Source organism: Podarcis muralis, chromosome 1 (assembly GCF_964188315.1).
Source record: "Podarcis muralis chromosome 1, rPodMur119.hap1.1, whole genome shotgun sequence".
In the NCBI taxonomy this organism is placed as follows: domain Eukaryota; kingdom Metazoa; phylum Chordata; class Lepidosauria; order Squamata; family Lacertidae; genus Podarcis; species Podarcis muralis.
Genome location: NC_135655.1, coordinates 123,815,614 through 123,840,801, shown reverse-complemented (window position 1 = coordinate 123,840,801; position 25,188 = coordinate 123,815,614). Strand labels below are relative to the sequence as shown.

Below are 25,188 nucleotides of genomic sequence, written 5' to 3'. Positions count from 1 at the left end.
AGGAAAAGCATGGAACCAAGTGCAGCATGGCTTCAATGGCCAGTTCCTTTTCTTCTCCTCCTGCTGCTCCTTCCCCTCCGCAGCAGGAGGAGGGGCCACCAACCATCAAAGCCAAGCTGCTGCTATGTTTGGCTCCACCCCTGGCCCCTCCCAACGTCACATGTGTGCGACATCATGCATATGATATCGTCCCCCCTAATCACCTTCACAAGCTGGCAATTCTGGTTCTGTATGCGTCATGTTATAAATGTTAGCATCCTGAAATCATAAAGAGAAGTTCTTTGTGTGGATAATAACAGCTATTAAATCTCTAATCACCGATTAACCTCATTTCCCCGCTATCTGAAAGGTATCTATTCGATTTGCTTGCTTTCAATTTAAAGATGTTGCGATAATTCAAAATCTATACTGGACTCTCAGCATCTTTAAAATATCACTAAACAATCCAGTCACATTGCATATTTATATTTAGCAGCCAACCACTGCCATCACTAAGTAAATATTAGCTGTGTTATTTATCTGTAACTACTATCACTAAATATACATTTACCAATATTATACATATTGCCAATCCAAGCATAATCTGCAAGTACAAAATCACAATTTTTAAAATTACTTAATTCCAAGGGATATTTTAGAAATGTATAATTTTGTATATTCAAGGTAGGCTCATATTGTTAGCGTGATAGCAAGATAATGATTCCAGAGGAAGTTATTTTAGTCTGCAGGAGTAAACAAATTATACCACTGGTACCTTAAAGGACTAACTTATTTTTACGTGGCCTTTTCTAAACCAACCCCTACTTTATTAGATTCCTGAAAAGAAGAGGTAAGGTGGTGGACATGTATAGAGAGGAGAAAATATTAGAGGGAGAGAACAATAAGCACAGCAGAATAGAGAAACTGCATGATAAAATCCATTTGAATCCAAGAAAAACATTTAGCCAAGTAAACTTTGTAGGCACATAATAAAATATATTATGAAAGGACAGTAAAACTCTCTTGAAATGTCAGAATATTGGAAAATTTAAATATGTGGATTATTAGACCAGTAAAACACAAAAAGGAAAAAGTGTTAAACATAATTCCATGTTGTTCTCTTTCTTCCTCTAACTAAGAGGTTAGAGGGCACAGAAAGTCAATGCTATTTTCTACCCAGTACTGTCTGGTTCTCTGGCAATCCTACTTTCAGACAGCTGTTGTGATGAATTCTGGCCTGCCTCTGGCCTTATTACTGTAATCCTGCTGAAAAGCTGCCAATACACTTCATATGTATGATGTCTTCCAGTGATTAATTCTGAATATTTCAATTCTTTACAATTTTTTTTAACTTATAGAGGTCAATATTACAATTCAGGAAATTAGGAAACAGAAAGCTATTGATGCTGTTTATTCTGATAACTCAGTAAGTTATACTGCAGAAACTCCTCAACAAAATCTTAACCCCCCCCCAATATGTATGTATCAACAATATATCAAAATCATGCAAAGGATTGATTCTGTATCAATTAATGACATTTTGGACCAATTCATCACAGGCTGAACTCTTGGTATGGACAGTTTTTTTCATGGTAGAGTATTTAAATACACCCTGAAGCAGTTTCGTCTGGGGAAAACTTTATACAATCAAGCATACTGAAGTAGTAAACTGAACACAAATAGCTCAGTGAAGTCTATTTTTATATTGGTTGTTCAACAAGGAGGAGAATTTGCAGACATTCTTGACCTGTGGATGTTGCTTATGAGACTTCTCTCAGCAATGTTATGGGATATTATACAAAAATGGCAGGTACAATTCATCCTTCAGTTCCAGCTTCGGAATACTGCCAAATGATCTATTATTAGTATTTTTACAGAGCTAGAAAGGCAGAGGGAGTGGGGGGACAAATCAGCAAACTGATGTAGACATAAATAGTTTTTATAAACTAAACTTTGGACATATGTTTAAAAAAGCCTCCTATGATGCAGTAGAAATGCACATTAGCAATGACATCTCCTGCACACAACAGCTTTGGATTTCCCTCATTCAGCTCTCTAAGTACAAATGATACAAGACAAATTTCGGAAGCTTAGCACAGCAAAGAGCGCCAGTATCTTCTGAATAATGCATCAGTGCTTCATTAAACCTACGGTAGCAAAGGTGAACTACTTTGGCAAAATGCCTTGAGGAAGTCATACAGTAAGTTCAACTAGGAGTCCTTAGCCACAATGCTTCTGTTTAAAACCACTTTTCACTTATTTTAGGGAACTAATTGATTGGAATATCTGCTCATATATCCTTCACTGCCAACCTGCACTTATGATCAGTGTCAAGACTGAGGTGAGGGCCAAACCTTCATAAAATAACATTTAAACTGCAATCTTAAATTAGCTTACATGGGAATAAACACTTACATGAGAACAGTGTGGCTTATTTCTGAGCACTGCATAGGACAATGCTGTTAGTACATAAGCCAAACACATTGAAGCACATAATGCTGACAAATATTTAGGCAACATTTATCACAGGAAATACCTGCTGCTTATCAAACACCATGGCTATTTGCAGGCTCTCTCTATTGTGCTAAGCTATTTTTACTCTTTGCCAAAGTCCAACTCTTCAAATAGCAGTCAAACAGCAAACGTTCCAATTCTAAACTGTCAAGAAAATTGTATGCCATTACTATCTGAACAGTTTATTTGCCAGATAAAGAAGTGCAACACTAGATTTATTTATTTTTTTACATATCAAAATGTACCTATAGCCTAGTGAAGACCTAATGATAACAGAGTAATGCACTGGCAAGGAAAGAGAGTAAAAGGTAAAGAAACCTCTGACCATTAGGTCCAGTCGTGACCGACTCTGGGGTTGCGACACTCATGTTGCTTTATTGGCCGAGAGAGCCGGCGTACAGCTTCTGGGTCATGTGGCCAGCATGACTAAGCCGCTTCTGGTGAACCAGAGCAGCGCACAGAAACGCTGTTTACCTTCCTGCTGGAGCGGTACCTATTTATCTACTTGCACTTTGAGGTGCTTTTGAACTGGTAGGCTGGCAGGAGCTGGGACCGAGTAATGGGAGCTCAGCCCGCCCGGGGATTCGAAACGCTGACCTTCTGATTGGAAAGTCCTAGGCTCTGTGGTTTAACCCAGTGTTTCCCAACCGGTGTTCCGCGGCACACTAGTGTGCCGTGAGACACCGGCTGGTGTGCCGTGGGAGGGAGGCGGGCGAGTCGGGCGCCTAGGAGAGAACAAAACCAAGTGAGCAGCGCGCGAGAGGGAAGCGACCCGAAAAAGAAGCGCGTTCGGAGTCCGGAGGCACTTTTGGGGCTGCGTACGAAGGGAGGGGGGGGGGCACGGACGGCGGAAGGGGGCGGGGCGCGGTTGCAGAAACCCGCCAATGCTTCCACCTCATTGGGAAAGGGAAGGGGTTGGGCCACCTAAAACTCTCCGCCGGGGCCACATCCTGCCTCCCAGCCCCCTTTCCTCCACCCACGGAGGGAGGGATGTTTTTAACACACCCCCCCGCTCACAACCCTTTGGTAGCGTTTCTCCAATCTGAGGCGAGCGCCCGCCGACGCCCCCTTCCCCTGCTCAGTCGCGCAAAAACCGAAGTCTCCTCCCTACCCCTTATTCCCTCAAACCCCGTTTCCATAAGGGGGGGGGGAATAACCCCTTCCGTCGCGCGCGAAGCCCAGCTCCCTCCGCCCTTCGCGGTCTCCTCAGCACTTCAGCCAGCCGTTTACACTCTCGGAGCCACTGGGCAAAACTCGCTCTCAGAAGCGCGCGCGCGCAGAGAGAAAGAGAGAGGGAAACAAAGTTAACTTGTGGGGAGAGAGAAAGAGCGAGCGGGAGCTAACTTGTGTCCAAAGGCAGATACAAAGTAGCCCCCCCCGCCCCGAAGGCGACCTCTCTTGCTCTGCTCCTCTGGGGTGGGGAAACCAACTCCACCACGCGGAGCAGCCCCGAGGCGGGGAATTTCGCCCCTTCGTAATGTATGCATGTAAATGAGGCGGGCGCAAGGGGTGGGCGCGGAGAGGAACTCGCGCCTCTGAGGCCGCCGCCTCCTTCTCCTCCTCCTCCGCCCCCCCCCTCAAACCCAGGCGGCGGCGGCGGCAGGAGGCAGCAGCGGCAATAACAGAAGCAGCTGCGCTGACAACAACACGTGTTCGCTCGGGCACCATGGAATTCGAGGAGCTGGGGATTCGGGAGGAGTGCGGCGTGTTCGGGTGCATCGCCTCCGGCCTGTGGCCCACGGAGCTGGACGTGCCCCATGTGATCACGCTGGGGCTAGTGGGGCTGCAGCACAGGTAGGGGACACGGCGGTGGGGGGGGGAGACGGTCTGGGGAAGCGGGGGGAGGGTGGGTTGCTTGCGAGACAGCGGAGGAGGAGGAGGCCGGCATGTCCGGGCAGCAGCAGCAACAGCAGCAGCAGCAACTCCCGGCGACGGCTCCTCCTCCGCCCGCTATCGCCGCCGCCTCAGCTGCCGCCGTCCCTCAGTCCCTCGCTCTGCTGCCTCCTCCCACCCCGGCAAGGGGAAGGGAAAAAACTTTCACTTTTGTGCGTCCCTCCCGGCGTGACGCTGCGCGCTGACGTCACGGGGCGGGGCTTTAATGGTGGTGTGCCGCGAGATTTTTTTCCGGTAAACAGGTGTGCCGTTGCCCAAAAACGTTTGGGAAACACTGGTTTAACCCACAGCGCCACCCGTGTCTCTGCCCTAGGTAATATTATGTAGTTTATTGAAGTTTATTTATACATGGTTTATTGAAGTTTCATTCCATCCTTCCTCTGTGGAGCTCAGGGGGACATACATGGAACCTTCCCCAACTGCCCCATGCTTTTATGACGGAAGAACTTGAACATTGTTGTTTCTCGTGCACTGGGTGTATTGGCAAAGATCACTGGTGCAACTTATCAGAACTATTCAAACAGCACCAAAATAATTCTTAGAAAAGGAAGGCGTTCAATAAATTATGCACCAAATAAGCACATCTAGTATATAATTCCAAACACTCTATTAGGCTTTCCAAGTAAGTCTCTTTTAAAAGACTTTCAAACATCTCTTACGATCAACTTTATATCTGTCATACTTTGAAACATGACAAATACAGTAATCTGGATATATTTCTACTTGTAACCATAAACTTTCTGTTCAAACAGTACATCTCAATCATATAAAGAGCTCTTCAACATTTAATAAGCTTGCAGCAATAACACTAACTTTACACAGCCTGCTTGTTTTCATTCTTTTGCCTCCAGCTGAGACTGATGCCACCCAGGGGTACATGCAACATGATAATGCTGTTTCTTAAATACAGTAATGGAGGTGTTTTTTTTTGGGGGGGGGGGAGGATTCTCTGAAGAAATATTAAACTGGCTAAATCCTATGTGCACCTATAACATCAACATTCACCTGACTGGGCAGTAACTGACACATTTCCATAAGCACACCCTTCAGAATCTACTATAATTATGGCCTCTGCTATATATTATTTATACTTTAGTAGCATCTTGACTACTGTGCTTCTTATTCTCCCTTAACTGTGCAAATGACACTGTAAAATAAACGGGCAGCTTAATGCAAGCAGGTAAAATGGATGGGAGAGGAATTACTATGGAGGCTTAATTGATTAAGGAATAATGTATGGGCAGAGCGGAATGAATATGGGGGCTTAATGGAACCGGATCTGGTGGAATTCGTTTAAATATATGCAATAATTGCAGGGTTGGTTTTTTTTCCAAATTATGAGAAACTTTCTCCTGCTAGCTATGCCATCTGCTATTATCACCTTGAGCTAGAAAACAGACAGTTATCTCATTAGGAATATGTATGATGCCATGAACTATATACAAAATAGTCAGCTGTAAGTTTCCATGTAATTTTTTGGTACTAAAAAACAAAAAGCATTAAGTTTCCACCTCGGCCACAGTCACTTTTACAGCTTGGCCACAGCTACTATACCATGTGATTCTCAGTAGATACATTGGTCGATACATCCCTTGACCCAAAAAACATCAAGCACCCCCACTGCAGAAAGATTGATCATTACTGCTGTTACATTGCAATCAGCTTTAAATAACTTTATATCTACTGTTTCAAGCAATGGCTGCATTCCCCCATCATGGTAAACCATGGTTTACCATAAATACCCACATCACTCCCATTTAGATTCTGCATCCCCTACGAGTGGCAGCCACAAATCACAATCCTTGGCTAAGTGTTGCATCTGTAACAGGGATTATAGTATGTTTTGCACCAACAAACCACAATCTGAAGCCAAGGTCTATTTCTGGCTTACTAACTGTGGTTTGTTGAATGAAATAAACAATTACCCCACATTTCAGATGCAATGGATCATGGATTGCTGCTCCGGCTCACCAGCAGGAAAGATCAAAGCAGGGGTTATCTGCATATTCATGGTAAGCAATTAACAACCAATTTCATCTTTCCATGGGCAAGTATTTTATTCAAATATATAGGGCCCAGCGAAAAACCCATCAGTAAATTATCTTATTGCAGCCAATATGATTAGAAACCCTCAAAATTACTTAATTATGGGTGTATTTGCCACTGGTACATTCGGCTGCTTACAAAAGAGGAGGCACCTGAATCTTTATCATAATTTACAAATTATATATTCCTTCGCAGCAGCCATGTGTATTACGATGGATGTTTGAAGGAGAGACATGAAGACCCATGTTTCATCATTCCTTACAGCATTTAGATGAGGGTGTTGATAGGCATTTTGATCCCCTTGTTTTCTTTTTTATCTCAGAAAAAACAATAAATATTTCAAGTATTAGGAGCACAATTCTTCCCTGTGATGGCACCAATGAGGTAAAGCATGATGCCACATGTATTTGTTATTGATTTTAAAACAATTAAACTTAATAATTAAAGCACAGTGAGTGCTAAGACTAGGTTGTGCAGGGAAGCAAATTTAGAATTTGGAACTCAAAAGACATACACACAGACACAGCACTGTCACAGTATATTAGCCTCTGACTAATACTTGTTTGCCTTTTAAATAGCTTCAGACATAAATCACGGAGGTCAAACTTTGACAGGACTACTGTATTGCTGGAGGATGTATACAGAAGAGAGATGCAGGGCTTCAAAACTCACCCAGCGTCAGTTATGTTAACAAGGTGATCAGTGCTTCCCCCAGGGGGTACTCAAGGGTATGTAGTACCTGCACCTCTTTTTTGGGTTTTTTAAAAGTGTGGCAATTACTGTAACAACTTCATGATGAGTACTGACACCTATTTTTCTAGGGGGGGGGAGCACTGAAGATTATAAAACTGAAACAAATAACAATAATAAAACAAAACAGCCCCTTTATGTATTTTCAGAAGCCCTGCTTTTATATTCCTGTTACAAAAACAAAGGCTTGTGATGCATTTGTACATTATATGCAATGCAAAAGCCTCTAGCATTTTAAACAAAGGCAACTGTAATATAGTTATCCAAAAGGAGCTAAAATAGCCTTATATACCCAAGCTGCTCTCAATGACACACACACACACACACACAGAGAGAGAGAGAGAGAGAGAGAGAGAGAGAGAGAGAGAGGGGCTTGACAACAGATTCCACTGGTCATCCAGAAAGGAGAAAGAGACTATTATTTCCATTCTGGAAGGAAGCAGGAAGGAGAGAAAAAAAGTGGGGAGCTGACTAATAGTCAGCATGGAGTAGTGGTTAAGTGTGGATGGCCTAGGACCTGAGACTGGGAAGCTACAATTTGAATCCTGACTTGACCATGAAACTCACTAGTTGACCTTGGGCCAATCACTGCCTCTCAGCTTAACCTACATCACAAGGTTGTTGCAGGGATTAAACGAGAAAACGGAGACCCATGCATGCCGCCTTGAGCTCCTGGGGTCAAAAGGCAGGATATAAATGCAATGAACAAGAAATAAATAGCCAATGACTGACTAGGCGGACTCCTATACTTAAGATAAAGGGACCCCTGACCATTAGGTCCAGTCATGACCAACTCTGGGGTTGCGGCGCTCATCTCGCTTTATTGGCCAAGGGAGTCGGCATACAGCTTCTGGGTCATGTGGCCAGCATGACTAAGCCGCTTCTGGCGAACCAGAGCAGCACACGAAAACGCAGTTTACCTTCCCGCCGGAGTGGTACCTATTTATCTACTTGCACTTTGACGTGCTTTCGAACTGCTAGGTTGGCAGGAGCAGGGACTAAGCAACGGGAGCTCACCCTGTCGCGGGGATTCGAACCGCCGACCTTCTGATCGGCTAGTCGTAGGCTCTGTGGTTTAACCCACAGCGCCACCCACGTCCCTTATACTCCTATACTTAGGGGAGGGCAATAAACACCAACAGATGCTGCTCTGTGCTTGGTGTTTGGGCACCACAGCCCTCCAAGAAAGGGCATCTGCTGCATTACCTTCCCCCCCTTCCCAAGTCTCTTTTCCTTTAGGGCAAATTCTGGATACAGTGGTGCCTTGGGTTAAGTACTTAATTCGTTCCGGAGGTCCATTCTTCCGTACTTAACCTGAAATTGTTCTTAACCTGAAGCACCACTTTAGCTAATGGGGCCTCCTGCCGCTGCCGTGCCGCCAGAGCACAATTTCTGTTCTCATCCTGAAGCAAAGTTCTTAACCCGAGGTACTATTTCTGGGTTAGTGGAGTCTGTAACCTGAAGTGTATGTAACATGAAGTGTATGTAACCCGAGGTACCACTGTATTTCTCAGTGGGAAGGAGAGGGGGGGGGGAGAAAAGAAGTAAGCGAGAAGGGTCTGTTTAAGGGAAGGAAGTTTCAGGTGAGAGACCAAAGATGGGGAGGAGAAAGGAAGGATGGAGGAGAGAAAGACAGAAAAAGAGAGAGAAAGAAAGGAGGGAGGGAGGGAGGAGGCACAGCAGGGCTGACAACACTGGGGAGGAGAAAGGAGGAGCGAGGCGGGGTAAGATGCTCCCGCTCCCCCGGGGTAATATCCCCACTGGGTTCCTAGCACTTACTTCGGAGTAAACATGCACAACGTCCGGCTGTAGGAAGGAAGAAGGAAGGAAGGAAGGAAGGGCTGACTTGGGAGAAATGGAGGCTTAAGAGGAGGAAGAAGGGAGATGGCCGGGGGGACCAAGGATGAGGGGGCGAATGCACCGCTTGCCATGCAGTCTATTTCCCCCCACTTGCCCCCTTACCAGCTCCAGGCTTGGGCTCCTTTCCAGCCCCCTCGCTCCGGCGACAATTGTGCAGCCGCCTCCTCAGCTCCCTCTTTCGGAGCGCCGGCGCCCAAGTGGAGCAACGTGCGGGGGGGGGGGGGGGAGGAGCGGGAGGCGGCCACAAACTCGGTCACAAGATGGAGGCAGAAAGCACCGCTCGGCCTCAGCGGCGGCGGCGGCGGCTTCCCCCGGCCGCCTAAAAAACTACGTTTCCCGTCATGCAACGGTGGAGAAAGGGGGCGTTCCTATCTCTCCCCGCTTCGAAACCTTCCTCCGCCTGAGGAGAAATGCTGCCGCGGTGCACTTCGGGACTGGTAGTCCCGCGGCGGGCGGGCGGCAACCCTGAGTTCACTCGCAGGCCGCGTTCACGGAGGGGGCGGGGCCTACAGTTCGTGTCGCCTCAGGCTGGCCGAGGGAGGCGGGCGAGGGGCTGAGGTGATTTTTCCTCCCCCGGTTTGTCTGAGGAGAAACGCTGCGCTGTCCGCGGCCTCTTTGGCGACGGGCGGCAGCCTCTGTTTCTGGGCTCCCTCGGGGGGCGGCGGCCCGAGCCTGACAGACGGTGTGAGGTGGGCGCGGGCGGAGGGAGGCGAGGCCAGCGGGGAAGGACCGACCCCCCCCCCGGTCAGGACAAGTTTGGGTCTCCTCAGGAGTAAGGCCCGCTGGGCCCGGCGGGGCTGGCTTCCAGGTAAAGAAGCGCGCGCGTGCGCGGCGCCGTAGTAGCTACCAGGTCCGGTTCGGTTGCAAAAAATAGAGGGGCGGTTATTGTTATCGTTTCGATTATGTGGTTATTTTTGTGTTGCAACGGGGAGGCGCGGGTTGTCCCGCGTTGTCGCCTCTCTCTCTCTCTCCGCGGCGGGGAGAAAATAGATCCTTGCTCATGCAAACCTAACACTTCCACTGACCCTGAACTTTTTGCAACACTTTTTTGGCGGTGGATGAAGGCCATATCGTGAGGGTGGCGGGGTTAAATACTACTACTACTACTACTACTACTACTAATATTTTAAAGCATTTATTAATTTTCCAATAAGAACATCCAATTAACATATCAAATCCAATAAAATTTTTAAAAACTAAAATAAAAAAGTCCAATAATCTTCCAAATTGTAATAATTTTTTGTTTTGGCTTCCCACGGTCTGAATTCCAAAGCGCTTTCAACATCATAGTCCTGCCTCTCATCATCATCATCAAAGTTTTTCATAATTCCATATCGCGATTTTATCCTCCACGTTTTGTCTCTGGCTCTGTGATCCTCATTCATGTCAGAAAACAGATACTTTTTTTTCTATGGAGTGCAGATTTGTCCATATATTGTACTCTTTCAGCTGTTTTGTTTTTCATCGCATCGCTTCATTTAATTGCATCCATTCCATACTTCTGTCCAGATCTTTATTAATAATAACAATAATTTATACCCCGCCCTCTCCAGCCAAGACTCAGGGCGGCTAACACCAGGTATAAAAACAATGGATTAAAATACAACTTAAAAACAAGATTAAAATACAACATTAAAATGCAGCCTCATTTCAGTAGAAACTCAAATCCAGGAAGGATGGGAAGGTAGGACTGCGGAGGAGCTGCCTTCTTTGCTTTGGCAAAATATGGGGAGGGGCAGTTGAGGGGGAGGGCAATTCCCAATAATAATAATAATAATAATAACCTGGTGCTAAAGTGACTTCAAATTAATTCATTACAAGCAAGAATGTTACTTGCCCCAAAATGGAAAAAGAAGTCCCAGTGAAAGAAGAATGGATACAAAAACCTATGGAATATGCAGAAATTGTGAAACTTACCGGAAAAATAAGAAATCAAGACAAACTTTTTATAAAAGAATGGAAATGGTTTATTGAGTATTTACAAACTGTAAACAGATAAAGACATGGGCAGGATTATTTTAATAACCTGCAGTTTTATAAGAACATGCAGAAAGAGGGGGAAGGAAGTCGAGTTTTGAAATGTTATACTGGTTGTGAAATTATTGACATGTATAAAATTGAAAATCATAAATAGAAATGAAAGAAAAACACACACAAAGTAATCCATTGCAATCTGTTGCAGCCCAACAGGATGGCCCCTCAGGAATTTGTTACACAGAGTGAGTTTGTAAATCTGTCTGTGTTTGGCTACCCAGAGCTTAAATGCATCACCTTTCACACACCATTTCAGACACATGTATCCGAGAGGATTCCTAGCCTGGGGGAGAGAGAGAGAGAGTGGGGACAAAACTGTATCAGAACAGGACAATCCTGTATATAGGACAGGTGGCAACTGTATGCACAAGGCTACAAAGGAGGGAATTTACTGACTTATTCCAGATCAGCCTAACGTCAATCTCTCTGGAGTAAATTATCATTAGCATTTCAACGGGGCACATAATGTTTCTATATCCCATATGCAGCCAGATTTTGTGCATGCTGCTTGGAAAGTTAGCTGCATTCAAGCCTGTACGTTTAAGTTAGTCTATTTAAGTTAGACTTTAAGCCTGCACAGTGCATATAAGCAGGACTTGTAGCAGCTCTTTCTTCTTTGCAGCATGGAAATTGCTAGGTAAATACCGTATTTTTTGCTCTATAACACGCACCCAACCATAACACGCACATAGTTTTTAGAGGAGGAAAATCCATAGGCATGCCACCCGTAGGCATTCCCTCCATAACACGCACAGACATTTCCCCTTACTTTTTAGGAGGAAAAAAGTGAGTGTTATGGTGCAAAAAATACGGTAATTATTTGGAGGGCCCAAGCCAGTTCCATAAATATTATTTCAGTATTTAACAAGCATTTGATTTTTTATCAGTATTTTAAACGTGTTGGGTCGTTCCCCCCCCCCCCCATGTAAACTGCTTAGAGGTTTTTAGGTACATAAGTAAAGCCTTGCTGGATCAAACCAATGTGGCGTCCTGTTCCCACAGTGCTTTAGTTGAGAGCCAGTGTGTAGTGGTTAAGAGCGGTAGTCTCGTAATCTGGGGAACCGGGTTCGCGTCTCCGCTCCTCCACATGCAGCTGCTGGGTGACCTTGGGCCCGTCACACTTCTTTGAAGTCTCTCAGCCCCACTCACCTCACAGAGTGTTTGTTGTGGGGAGGAAGGGAAAGGAGAATGTTAGCCGCTTTGAGACTCCTTAAAGGGAGTGAAAGGCGGGATATCAAATCCAAACTCTTCTTCTTCTTCTTCATTCCTGCATTGCAGGGGGTTGGGCTAGATGACCCTTGGGGTCCCTTCCGACTGTACAATTCTATGGTCAGCCAGAACCCCATGGGAAGCCCCAAAACACGGCTTAAGTGCAATAGCAGTCTCCTCACTTGTGTTTTCCAGTAAGTGGTGTTCAGAGACATATCACCTCCACTACTGGTGGCAGCCAAGAATATTTAATTCTAACCTGACCAGCCATATGTAAAGCTGACTATGGGAGGAACCTTCTGAGAGTTTCATTCATACATCGTTTATAGTCCAGACCTTCAGTGTGCTCAAGGCTGCATACATGGTCAAAGGGAAGAAGAATGACATCTTTGTTTGGTTACTGTTTGGGCTGAATGTCAACTTTATTTTGATATTCTTTTTCAGGGTAAATGGGTTTGCATGACATTTTCCATGAACTAAGGCAGTTCCATGTCTTGTTTGGTAAGCACATAATTTATTTTGACTTCCATTTTGTTTGGACTCTTCAATAACATATCACAATGTTTGTAGCATGTTGCAGGTATACCATCTGGTTTGTGTGCTTTAACAAACAAACAAAAAAGAAAACAGCACCAAAATAACTTTCCCATTGCTACCTTTGGTTCCTTTACATTTCACTAAACATGCTAATTTTGAGAACTACAAAGTGAGAATGGGAAATGTGAGTTCTTCAAGTGTTGTCCATAGAGGGCACAACTCAGGCCTGCTTCACTTTTATATGGAATATTCTTTGGGTTTTAAGAATGGGCAATAATAATAATAATAATAATAATAATAATAATAATAATAATAATAATAATTTATTATTTATACCCCGCCCATCTGGCTGGGTTTCCCCAGCCACTCTGGGCGGCTTCCAACTGAATATTAAAAACAGTACAGCATCAAACATTAAAAACTTCCCTAAAGAGGGCTGCCTTCAGATGACTTTTAAAAGTAAAATAGTTGTTTATTGCTTTGACATCTGCTGGGAGGGCGTTCCACAGGGCTACTATGGATTCAATGTCTGCTTTTATATCTGCGCCTAAATATAGTGGCCCAAGTTTTGGCTCAAAAGCACTCAGCTGCCAGGCTTCATTCAATACTGAAGACCTATAGGGAGATCTCTATTCTGTGATTGTATACAATTCCCAGTTCAACAAGGGTTTGAAGCATCCCAGGTGTGCCTGTTTTTCTCATCATATAATGTTCTCATTCAACTGGCAGCCTGCACCCCCCCTTTAATCTGAACTTTGCTGAGCTGCAGATAATGTAGTAATGAAAAGATCCAACATAAAATCATGTTGCTCAACTGGATATACTGAAGTTCATTGTGTGGGTTGTTTTGGGGGTTTTTAATGTGGGGCTTTTCTGGGTACCATCTATTGCCACATACCCTACTTCCATTGGCAAGGTTCTTCTTGGTTGGCTGCTGTTAGGACCAGTCTTAACACCCATGTCCTTTTAATTCTTTTTAACTTGTTGTTTTGTGCAAGTGTGGACTACTGTATTGGAAAAACTTGTATCATAAAAATAAAAAATTGGCTGTGTACACAGGTAAACCAGAGCCTCTGCACATGCCTATAGTGGACCTCAGGTTTCTGGGACTCAGGGAAGGTGGGGAAGTACTAATTGAGGGGAGGGGACAACAACACAGTGTGTGCATGGGAAACACCGAGATAGCATTCAGTTGAAAGCACTCATGTGGACAAAGATGCACATAAGTGCCCGTGGAAAAATTGGATCTGAGTGACCCACACACACTTTGGTGTATACATGGTGTACACATGGTGTATACATAGCCTATGTGGACCATTGTTCAAAGAAGAGCCGAAGACTGCAATACAGTTGTACCTCGGAAGTCGAACAGAATCCGTTCTGGAAGTTCGTTCGACTTCCGAAACATTCGACTTCCAAATCATGGCTTTTGATTGGCTGCAGTAAGCTCCTGCAGCCAATCAGAACCCCCGTTGGACGTTTGGCTTCCAAAAGAACATTTGAAAATCAGAACACTCACTTCCGATTTTCGATCATTCAGCAGCCGGAACATTGAATTCCCAAGGCATTCGGGAGCCGAGGTACGACTGTACATTATTTGGAGAAAGCATACTTTCTCCAAATGATTTTTCAAAATGGTGTTAATTGTCCAGAGATTCTGGATAGTCTGGGGTAGGTTTTTTTGTGAGGTTCCAGCTGCCCATCATTGTAGGTCACCTGGTAACAAAGCTGTTAAAATATAATAGAGGCAATACTTATTGACTGTTATGCTTTTCAAGGACTGTTCCTGTATTCTACGGACACGAATTGAATCCATTGGAGCAGAAAAGCAATCAGAAGGCAGCAGCACTCAAGACTTGGTAAGAGAAAATGTATATTAACTTGACTTGTTTCCCTAGTGTTAGTCCTAGTATAATTATGTCTGCATTTTTGAAGCAGAGCTCGTTCCACTTATTTTCTGCTGTCTTTGGTATGTTTCCAAATGGAAACACTTGGTACCTCTGTTCTCAGCAGAGAATAGTCATCAGCCCGACAATAAGAAATAAGAGCCAGTTCCTCAGAGTGTTCTTGAGACAATTACATGGAGAGGCGGGACGCAGGTGGCGCTGTGGGTTAAAGCACAGAGCCTAGGACTTGCTGATTAGAAGGTTGGTGGTTCGAATCCCCGCGATGGGGTGAGCTCCCGTTGTTCAGTCCCTGCTCCTGCCAACCTAGCAGTTCAAAAGCACGTCAAAGTGCAAGTAGATAAATAGGTACCGCTCCGGCGGGAAGGTAAATGGCGTTTCCGTGCGCTGCTCTGGTTCGCCAGAAGCGGCTTAGTCATGCTGGCCACATGACCCGGAAACTGTACGCCGGCTCCCTTGGCCAGGAAAGCGAGATTAGCGCCGCCACCCTAGAGTCGGTCACGACTGAACCTAATGGTCAGGGGTCCCTTTATCCTTTTCCTTTACATGGAGAGGCATATCCATTATAGATATATCTGAATTAAGGAGAGCCACATTACTGTGATTCAGAATCCCTCACGGGGCTCCCATTGCTAGCTAGGCCAAGCAGAGCTTTCTGCATGCAACATGAGAAATTTTCCCTTCCACAGCTGAGAATTTCTGGTGGACCTTAGCAAGAGCACATAATTTGGATTGTGGAACCAGTTAATTTCTCTGCTTTGGTTTTATAGTGCTGCTGTTCCATGAGTTAGAATCATAGGGTTGTAGAGCTGGAAGGGACCACGGCTCATCTAGTCTAACGCCCTGCAATGCAGGACTCTTTCACCCAACCTGGGGCTCAAACTCACAACCCTGAGATTAAGAATCTCATGCTCTACCAACTGGGCTATCTGGTTTCCCCCGTACACTACTTTGGATATGTTTCTGAGAAAAGCAATTAATACATTTTAAAAATAAAATATATTAATTTGGCTGCATTTGCAAGTAGCAGCACATAAGTAACACTGTAATGCTTGATGGACACTAAGTCAAGCAGCACAACCTTGGCACAGTTCCTGAATATAATAGAAGTGGAAATACAATTGAAAAACATGGTATGTGGTTTTTACTGTCTGATATACTGGGAAATGCAGTATTTAATTTTCTTACTCTTATTTCTCATATGCTGTGTGGGATGAAGTCTCCTTTATGACATTTATAGTAACTAATTCACCCTCTGACACCAAAAGCAATGGCAATAGAAAAAGACTTTGTCGTGCTTCTGGAAGATGTATAGGCTGGCAGATCTGCAAGATTAATACGAAGTTACACTGTTCACTGCAATTTTATACAATAAAAGTGTGTGTGTGTGTGTGTGTGTACAACTTTTTTTCTATTCAGACAGATGAACCTGCTTTATATTGGGGACAATCGGCTCAAAGAGGAGATGAAGAAATATCATGGTCCTCGGATGTATCCCATTATGATATCCAGGTGGAAATAGGTAACTAACTAGTTTGTAATCTGAAATACTCTATTTCCTATTTTTATAAAAGCGTTTTACTCCATTTTTCAGCTGAAAAAAGGCTTATAGGGTGATTTACAAGTACCTTATCTTCCTACCTTGTCTGGTTGAGAGATACAGTGGTGCCTCGCAAGACGAAATTAATCCGTTCCGCGAGTCTCTTCGTCTTGCGGTTTTTTCGTCTTGCGAAGCACGGCTATTAGCGGCTATTAGCGGCTTAGCGGCTATTAACGGCTTAGCGGCTTTAAGAAAAAGGAAACAAACCCGCAAGAACTCGCAAGACGTTTCGTCTTGCGAAGCAAGCCCATAGGGAAATTCGTCTTGCGAAGCACCTCAAAAAACAAAAAACCCTTTCGTCTAGCGGGTTTTTCGTCTTGCGAGGCATTCGTCTTGCGGGGCACCACTGTATTTAGAAAACTGGACAGTATTTTTCCCTGGTGTGAAAATCCAGTGTTTTGCCAATGTTTGGCCAATACATTTGAGTCATACAACATTTTTAATTGATCTTAATATTTGCTTGTTTTGTTCATCTAGCTCCATCTGACTGCTTGTTTTCTTTGTGATTAAAATATCAGGCATCAATGCCCTTTTGAAACAGAGTAACTGCAGTGGTGTAAGTGATGACTTCGTCTTCCAAAGATGCTGCTACTCTGTTCTCTCTTTGTCTCTTAGCCAGGGAATGCCTCTAGCCCCTTCTTTTTACCTGAGGAAAGTGCAAGTTTGCATTGTCCTCTGATGAAAATCTATTCATTGCCATGTGGGAAGGTTCATGGGAATGTTCTCATTTTGAAGCAGCGCAACACTTTTGCGTTTTGCCTTTGCATTTTAATGGCCAGCCCAATGTTAGTTGCTGCCAATGGTTACTCTGGGACTGATGGGAGGGTACCACTTGTGGCACCGTGAGGCAGAAGCCTATTTTCAAATTGATTTGATTTATTTTTCTTATTCAATCCCCAGTTTGCTCTTCTGCCAACACTTTCTTTTAATCACTGCCTAAATGTGTTTCACATGTTGTGTATACACTGTCCATTGCTGTGCTTTCCTGTATGCAAGCTAAAGTGTATTGCTATCCTTTTGAAGATATCAATCTTTGTCATTTAGCACTCAGCTTGACCTTGTAAAAATGGTTTGATGGCACTTGGTAGCTGATCCTTTGATTCTGATAAATTAGCTCCCAGACATAGAATCTATTCCAAAACCCTGTGATAGTTGAGCTAAGTCAAAGCCACACTTGCAGCAGTGTCCTTTTTGGTTGCTCAGATTAGCTGTTTCCTTATGTGCAGTCTCAGAAACAGCTTTTTCTTCATAATCTGTCGGTATTTGCATTGAATATTGGGATTGCACGAATGCTAAATGATAAAGCAGTAACTAAGAAACATTGCAAAGTTGTTAAAGTGATCAACTTCTGTTTTGCTAATAGGAAGGGGATGCAGCAACTTAACTTCAATCTACCTCGCGCGTCACATCCCTACAGGAACACTGGTGGCTGTAAGGATTACAGATCTGGAAAGATGTTCTGAAGAACACTTGAAAGCTTTACAAGTAAAATAGATGTTTTAACATTTTAAATATTTATGAAGTTGACATGTAAAAGGAGCTGTGATACTTAAACTTTATACAAAGTGTTTAAAAATGAAGACCCTTTGAAGTTGCCAGGTTATTAAAAAGAAAAGTACTTCTAGATATGCTAATAATTCCAGAAAACTTGTGATTAGATGCAGGGACAGCTTTCTCAAATTGTACCTCTGGCATTGTGCAACAATCCAAAAATCTATTCATTTCTGATTCAGGGATTGTCTTCAGAGTGGCAGTACGCTGTGGCTAAGGGTTTGTGGAATGTTCCATTGCCCTTTTAAAGAATTAAAACATGTATTCTTTCATCTAGAATGAGGTGGTTTTATCCCATTCCTTTCGACACCCCAATATCATGACTCTTTGGGCAGTGTTCACTGCTGGAAGCTGGCTTTGGGTTATTTCTCCTTTCATGGCCTACTGTAAGTATTCTGTTGAGGAAAGCTACAAATTAATTGAATTATCTCTGTACGGGCTCATTAAGGATTGTGTCCACTCTCATTTCGTCTCTTCATCCCTGCAGCCCACCCCACCCCCCAAATCCACTCCAGAGGATCTTCCAACCCTCTGAAGCAGATTTTGAGGGTACATGAGGTGCTCCAGGAAGCAGGAGAGAATGGGAAATTTCTGTTGTGACAGTGGGAATCTATTCTGCTCATGCAGTTGCGGTTTTGGATGCAACTGTGTTTAGTTTACATACCATGCATTTGAGCTATCAAACTTAAGAGCAGCTTGCTCGTTTATTGAAAAGTACGTATATATTGCTTAATATTTTTAAAGCCTGTACCTTTTGCATGTTGACAAGATGTAAGTCAAGGATGGGATAGACCAGTCGTGGGAAACCTCCTGCCTTGCAGTTCTTATTAGGCCCAGTATGGTTTCCAACTTGGCCCACAAGGCCATTTCTTCCAAAGCATATGTGATGTCAGGAGTAGGGTAGGCAAGGACATTTTTCCTTTGTAGCATATGGGAGCTTAATGTGAGCTCACAGTTGTTTTTCTGAAAGTGCCTTGTCTGTAGGCCAAACTGTGCCTGTAAACAGACTTATCAGTGGTTACCATAAGCCCCTTTGAACTTTGACAGCACCACAGGGCGATGGAATTAAGGATCTGGCCCATTGGCCAGATTCAGTTCTCTACACATGAGGCAGCTTCTTCCTTTAATGCCTGCCTCATTTAAGCAGTTGGACTACCTCAATAAAGAGGAAAGAGAGAAATTGACTGTTTTGAAAAAAGCTGTATCATTCAGGCCTGCTCTTGAGTCCACAGGCAAATTCTTGTGCGGCAATATTTTTACTGATCAATACAAAAAGAGCATTTCCAATATCCTTCATAATATGCAAATTGTTCTTTGAACCTACATAGTTGTACACTATGTAGCAGGGGGGTCAGATTTATGTGTTACACCTTTCTGAATTACGACAGGAAATGTCAACTCTGCTTTCATTGCATAAATAATGTTTTGACTTGCTAGCAAGTTACATGCACCTTTTCTAGGTTCAGCCAGCCATCTACTGAGGACTTACTTTCCTGAAGGCATGAGTGAAGTGTTGATAGGAAATATCCTGTTTGGAGCAATCAGCGGGTTAAACTACATGCACCAGCATGGCTACATTCACAGGTAATGTGTAGAGAGGTTTTTAAGAAACTGACAGGCGATTGGGACCAAGGGTAAATGGGAAGACCAGAGTCCCTATCTCTGTTCTATTTGGGTGACTTGAGATTTTTGAAACAGTTGAGTTGGCACAAGGCACTCTTTGCTCTGTGGTGACCATATCTTCATGCACCATCATTCAGTGAGAGCTGGCATTACAGTATTCCTACATTGCAGTCAAGAGCAACACAAAACACAATGTACATCTCCATTATGCATGATACACTCACTTTCTTATGCGATGTAGTGTAATGACTTCATATGAACAATCCTGTATAATATGTTAGAATCTTGTTTTTCTCTTAATCTAACTAAACCATCACTTGTTATGTCTTTCAGAAGTATTAAAGCTAGCCATATACTGATTTCAGGGGATGGCCTGGTGTATCTTTCTGGATTAAACCATCTTTGCAGCCTAGTGAGCAGTGGGAAACGGTTAAAAGCTGTGTATGACTTCCCCCAGTTCAGTGCATCAATGCTTCCCTGGCTGAGTCCTGAACTACTGAGGCAGGTCAGTATATGATGCAGTTCACTGTGGCTGAGCAGTCGTGCAGAAAATACGTATTGGCACGGATTGCATCTCAGAAATGTCTATAAAGAATTCTAATTGTGCATTATAAAAGCTAATCTTAATTACTGAATGTCCTCCTTTTTATTATTAACATTTGACATCTCAGTGTTCTATATAACACTATAATTAAATACATTATTTGAAAAGTTATGGATAATGTGAAATGCATGCCTCTAAATTGTTGTAGCCCTATAATTTATGTTGAAATATGAAATTATTCTTGCTGATTATTACTGAAATTAAGTGGAATGGTTTCGCACATCCATACATGATGGATTGCTACCTCTTAATCAACCATATCTTCCTTGTAGGAGCTGTAACAATTATTCTAACTCCTAAATTTTTGTAAATATTTTCATCCCTCTCCATTCCTCACATTATTGGGAGGAACGCTGGAGTGAACTAGAACCATTAAGCTGGAGGTCTGATTTCTGTCTACTTCTATAGTTATTATTTGAGATTTTAAAGAACATTTATAATGAAATGATCAGGCCTTAGTAGAATATCAAGGATTATATAATGATGAATGGGAAATTAGAAACTTAGGTCTAAGCATACAGCTATATCTGGTTTGGCATGACATGTACTTCTATTACCAAGTTAAATATTACCAAGTTCTTAACGGATCTTGTTTGAGTGACCCAGATGAATAATTTACACACACCTATATAAAGTACAACCCTTTCTCCCAGTTTAAACCACATCAAGTGGGTTCTGACTTTGTGATAAACCTATGAAGTGCAGCCTGGCACAACTGGCACATAAATTAATTTCTAGCTTCTTGCAGGTTTCAGGTATTTCAGTGTAAATATGATTAACCTTGGTACCGATTTTCAGTATAAAACGGCACTGAAGACCATAGCTGTATTTTATGGTGTTGATATTCCATTTTGCACATGAAGCCATTTGAAAGGAAGCTAAAGGTTGTATTATGAACTTGTTAAATGCAGCAAATACCATTTTTGTGAAGAAAAAATAGTGCAGTTGTGTTAAAACCAGTACTATACTCGAAGGGCATAACATTGTGTGCTTCAGGGCTTGAATGTAGCAACAGGCTTATTTTTATTTAGATTTATAGGGTATCTTTTTTCAAAGAAAAAAACCCAACTTTTTATAGTTGAATATGCATGTTTATTTCAATTCCTGGCACATTGGTATTCAGCAGTTATCAATGCAATCTCTTCTTCCATAGGATATGTATGGCTATAATGTGAAGTCTGACATCTATAGTGTGGGCATTACAGCATGTGAACTAGCTAATGGGCATGTACCTTTTCAGGATATACCTCGGACGCAGGTAAGGCACAAAACTCTTCAACTTCTGATCGATAACAATGTCACGAAAAGAGGTGACAATTTTGAGGATCTCGAACACCTAGCTACCTAATGCAATAAGACTTCCTCTGTTGTGATATTTCTAAAATGTATGCGTTTCAGCACATTTGCAAACATCAAAATGCATCCTTTCTGGTGCTCTATTTTTAAAAAAATGTTGCAAAGTGGTTCAGAAATGTTTACCTATTCAGGAAGCATTGTTTTGAATAGTGTTTGTGCCAGGTTTGTTACATGTTCCCTGACTGTCCAGTCTAAGAAGCATCACCCTCACTCTGATTGGATTGTTCGCTCTTAGCTGGCTGTGTAGCTTTGTGACACTATAATATAGATAATTGATTGGATGCAGAAGCAACATGAGATAGGGGAGTGGCAGTGAACAGCTTTGATAAAAGGTGCACATTTTAGAATCATGCCCCCCCCCCCGAAATATTTACACTGAAAGTACCCCTACTGACCCAAAAATTAAACAGGTGTACATTTGAGGTGTACAGGTAGGGCTAAGACAGTCAATGGACATTTTCTTCCAGATGCTGCTGCAGAAGCTGAAAGGTCCCTCTTACTGTCCTTGGGCTATAAATACTTTTCCGCGTGGTGATTCCAGGATAAAAAATTCTCGATCAGGGATTGACTCTGGAATTGGTGAAAGTATGACACACACAATGACAAGTGAGAGATTGCAGACTCCACCAAAAACTTTCTCCCCAGCTTTCCATAACTTGATAGAACTCTGTTTGCAACAGGACCCAGAGAAAAGGTAAGGCTGTTAGAATTTAGTTGCTGCAGTTATATTTGTATGGGGTTCAAAGAGCTTTCTAACTACTTGAAAACCTTGTTTTATACATGAGCTTGAAGTTATCAACAACTTCCCTCTGTATATTTCATATAGATGCATGTCATAAACGTATATTTTGTTCACTCACAGTGCAAGTGGGTATGTAATTTTTGGTGTGGATGCACCTAAAACTTTTAGTTGATTGGTAAGTGGGCAATATGGTCACACTTTCCTTGCATTTTAAAAGCTATTTTGGAAAAATGACAAAATGACCTTTTCTAACATAAGTGTAGCTATATATTTAATCAGTTCAAGAGGCAGTTAATTGATTAAATTCTACAGTCAGTTGATAGTCCCAATTTTAAAATATTCACATATGAGGAGCTGGAAGCTACACTTTTTGCAGGGTTTATGTTATTTTGAAAATGAGCAATTTTAACAAGTGGGGAGCTTACTTAAAATGGAATGCCTATGCTTGATTTTTATTTCTATGGACTGAACCTGTAATAGGCAACAAGAGAAGGGGAAGGTATTACAGTACTAGCTAACTCCATTGGCAAAGCTTAAAATATCTAAGTTCTGTTTTTCTTCCTGGGATCTAGGCCATCAGCAAGAGGTCTCCTGTCACATGCTTTTTTCAAGCAGGTGAGCTTGTTACAAATTATTAGATGTGTGAATTGCAGCTAAAGACCAAGGCTTTGATCGAGAAAACATTCGTGAACTGGGTACACAAGCTGCTCATAGCTGAACATGGCTGAAACTGTGGTGCCTATAGCTGGAAGGCAATGTATCTGGAGCGGTTTGATTGCAATTTGGAGAACTAACCCAAGTGGGATTTGTGCACAATATGCTTGCAGAAGGAACACAATACAATTGCTTCTTGTACTACGTGGTAGACAGTGTTCTCATCAGCGATGGGGAATATCTGGCTGCATGTGCTACAAATGAGCAAGAAACCTCTGGCCCTCAAATGTTCTCCACCCCTTTCTAGTGTCACTAATTCATTGAGCCTGGTTACTGATAGTTGCATGCTTTGAGAAAGTAAACCAGAGCTTTAGAATCTGAATTCTGTGCCTGTTGCAAGTTAATGAGCTTATCCAAATAAATTCACAATGGCTTTGGCATATTTGTGGGAAAAGGGTAAAGGGGACCCCTGACCATTAGGTCCAGTCGTGACCGACTCTGGAGTTGTGGCGCTCATCTCGCTTTATTGGCCGAGGGAGCTGGCATACAGCTTCCGTGTCATGTGGCCAGCATGACTAAGCCACTTCTGGTGAAACCAGAGCAGCGCACGGAAACGTCGTTTTACCTTCCTGCCGGAGCGGTAGCTATTTATCTACTTGCAATTTAACGTTCTTTGGAACTGCTCGGTTGGCAGGAGCTGGGACCGAGCAATGGGAGCTCACCCCGTCGCGGGGATTCGAACCGCCAACCTTCTGATCGGCAAGTCCTAGGCTCTGTGGTTTAACCACAGCGCCACCCGCGTCCTCAAGTTCACTATTCCAAATCACTGTGTTCTCCCATTTCAGGTAAAAGAACAAACGAAAGGTTCTTTACTTTCACTGCTGCCTCCTGCCGTCCAACATGTCCAGCCACAGGTGCCAACAGCGTGTTCAGCAGCCATCTGTAAGACTGGATGCATTTTGCCAAATGAGAGAGAGGTGTACTGGGAATTCTAAAGATACTAAACCATACCTCTGATATCTCTCTCTAGGAAAAAAATAATGTGATTTTTGTCGCTGCTTTTTCCTTTTCATGCTCAAAATACAAATATTAGTTATATACTTGAAAATGTTAACATTTTTGTGCCAATACTTTATATGAGGAAAATTCTTCCAAAGTGGTACTACAGAATGCAGTAACCCTCACTTCTTGAATTACCATAAATGCCTACACTTTCTCAAGCATCTCCCTTCCATTCTTAAATTGCAATGGTGCATATTTTAGCCTGGTATGGCACATCTGATAATCTATGCCTTTACTGCCTCAGAAGTGTTAATCTAAAATACTGTTTCCCTTCTCTCAGCTGTGTGTGTGTGTGTGTGTGTGTGTACTGTTCATCACATATATAAACTTCTTTAAAGTAATGCCTATTCCTACTTTTAAAAAACGGTGTGCAACCCATTGTGAGCTTTGCATGCCACCTACCCTCCAACAGTTGTTGGGGTAGCCATTACTGAGGCCTGGAGACAGCTGTGATCTTTAATGCAAGGTATCTTTTCAACAAAACCTAATCAAGGGAGAATAATCTGCATAACAGCAGTAAAACAGGAATTTGAAACTACTTGATTATATTATTTATAAAGAGATTGCTTAATAGACCCGCAGCTCTAATTGGAATGGCACTGCCTTGGGCTCACATCTCACTAGCCTTTAAAAAGGCGACATCTCAAGTTGAATACTGTTGCACCAGTGAGGAAAAGGAATCTATGCGGCATACAGAAGACCCACTGAATGGAAGCATGGCTTTAATACTATGGCAATACATGACTGTTGGAGGTATACTGCTGCAAACACTATTCTAGGAAGCAAAAGATGCTTAAATGAGATGGGACTTATGCCTTGCATTTTGTCCTCTTTGTTGTGCCTTTCATTGAGACAGGAAAGATTTCCCAATTACAAACAAGAAGCAGCAATATAAAGGCCAGACTGACAAGAAAGAGACCACTTTCTATTCTTGTTGCTCTAGTACTGTGAATGACTGACTGAACATGACCTTAACCAAAATTCTTGCTTTTTGTACAGCATATAATTTTGGGGACAGGGTTTTTAATACTGAGATATTTACAACTATATTTTATTAATGCACATTTTATTTGATCATGTAAAATAGAAGTTAGCTTAATTTTTTTTTAAAAGTGTAACCTCACAAAGTTATATCAGATGTGATGCTATTGGCATCACAATTGTTCTTTTAAATAGGAAACTACTGAAGTAATTTTTATGTGTTCGCGATCTCTTGCCATCTCAACTCTGACAAATGTAACTGGAATAAAATGTACTTATTTCAAGAAAA

At 42.8% G+C, this 25,188-nt stretch overlaps 2 protein-coding genes across 6 annotated transcripts in view; one reads left to right on the top strand and one right to left on the bottom strand.

Annotated features, from left to right (window-relative positions):
• TRAK2 (trafficking kinesin protein 2) overlaps positions 1-9,319 on the bottom strand; it is a 41,420-nt gene extending 32,101 nt beyond the window's left edge. For 2 of the 4 annotated variants that reach the window (XM_028750984.2, XM_028751009.2), the window contains exon 1: positions 9,145-9,319. The gene's annotated coding sequence lies outside the window, so the exon portion shown is untranslated. Of the gene's footprint in view, positions 1-7,104; positions 7,199-9,144 lie in introns of those variants that run through there. The other 2 variants (XM_028751017.2, XM_028750994.2) reach the window with 2 other exon arrangements.
• A 214-nt stretch (positions 9,320-9,533) lies between these two features.
• Positions 9,534-25,023, top strand: STRADB (STE20 related adaptor beta). Of its 2 annotated transcripts, XM_028751028.2 has the most exons (12): positions 9,536-9,850; positions 12,730-12,786; positions 14,601-14,681; positions 16,146-16,248; positions 17,690-17,811; positions 18,155-18,263; positions 19,338-19,461; positions 19,834-20,005; positions 21,258-21,362; positions 21,928-22,154; positions 22,775-22,817; positions 23,702-25,023. In XM_028751028.2, exons 2-12 carry the CDS (start codon positions 12,775-12,777, stop codon positions 23,849-23,851), a joined length of 1,248 nt encoding a protein of 415 aa, XP_028606861.2. In that variant the 5' UTR covers positions 9,536-9,850; positions 12,730-12,774; the 3' UTR covers positions 23,852-25,023. The 2 variants fall into 2 exon arrangements, with proteins under 2 accessions (XP_028606880.2, XP_028606861.2); XM_028751047.2 differs by lacking the exons at positions 17,690-17,811; positions 18,155-18,263 and having other exon boundaries at positions 9,534-9,850.
• Positions 25,024-25,188: the final 165 nt, after the last annotated feature.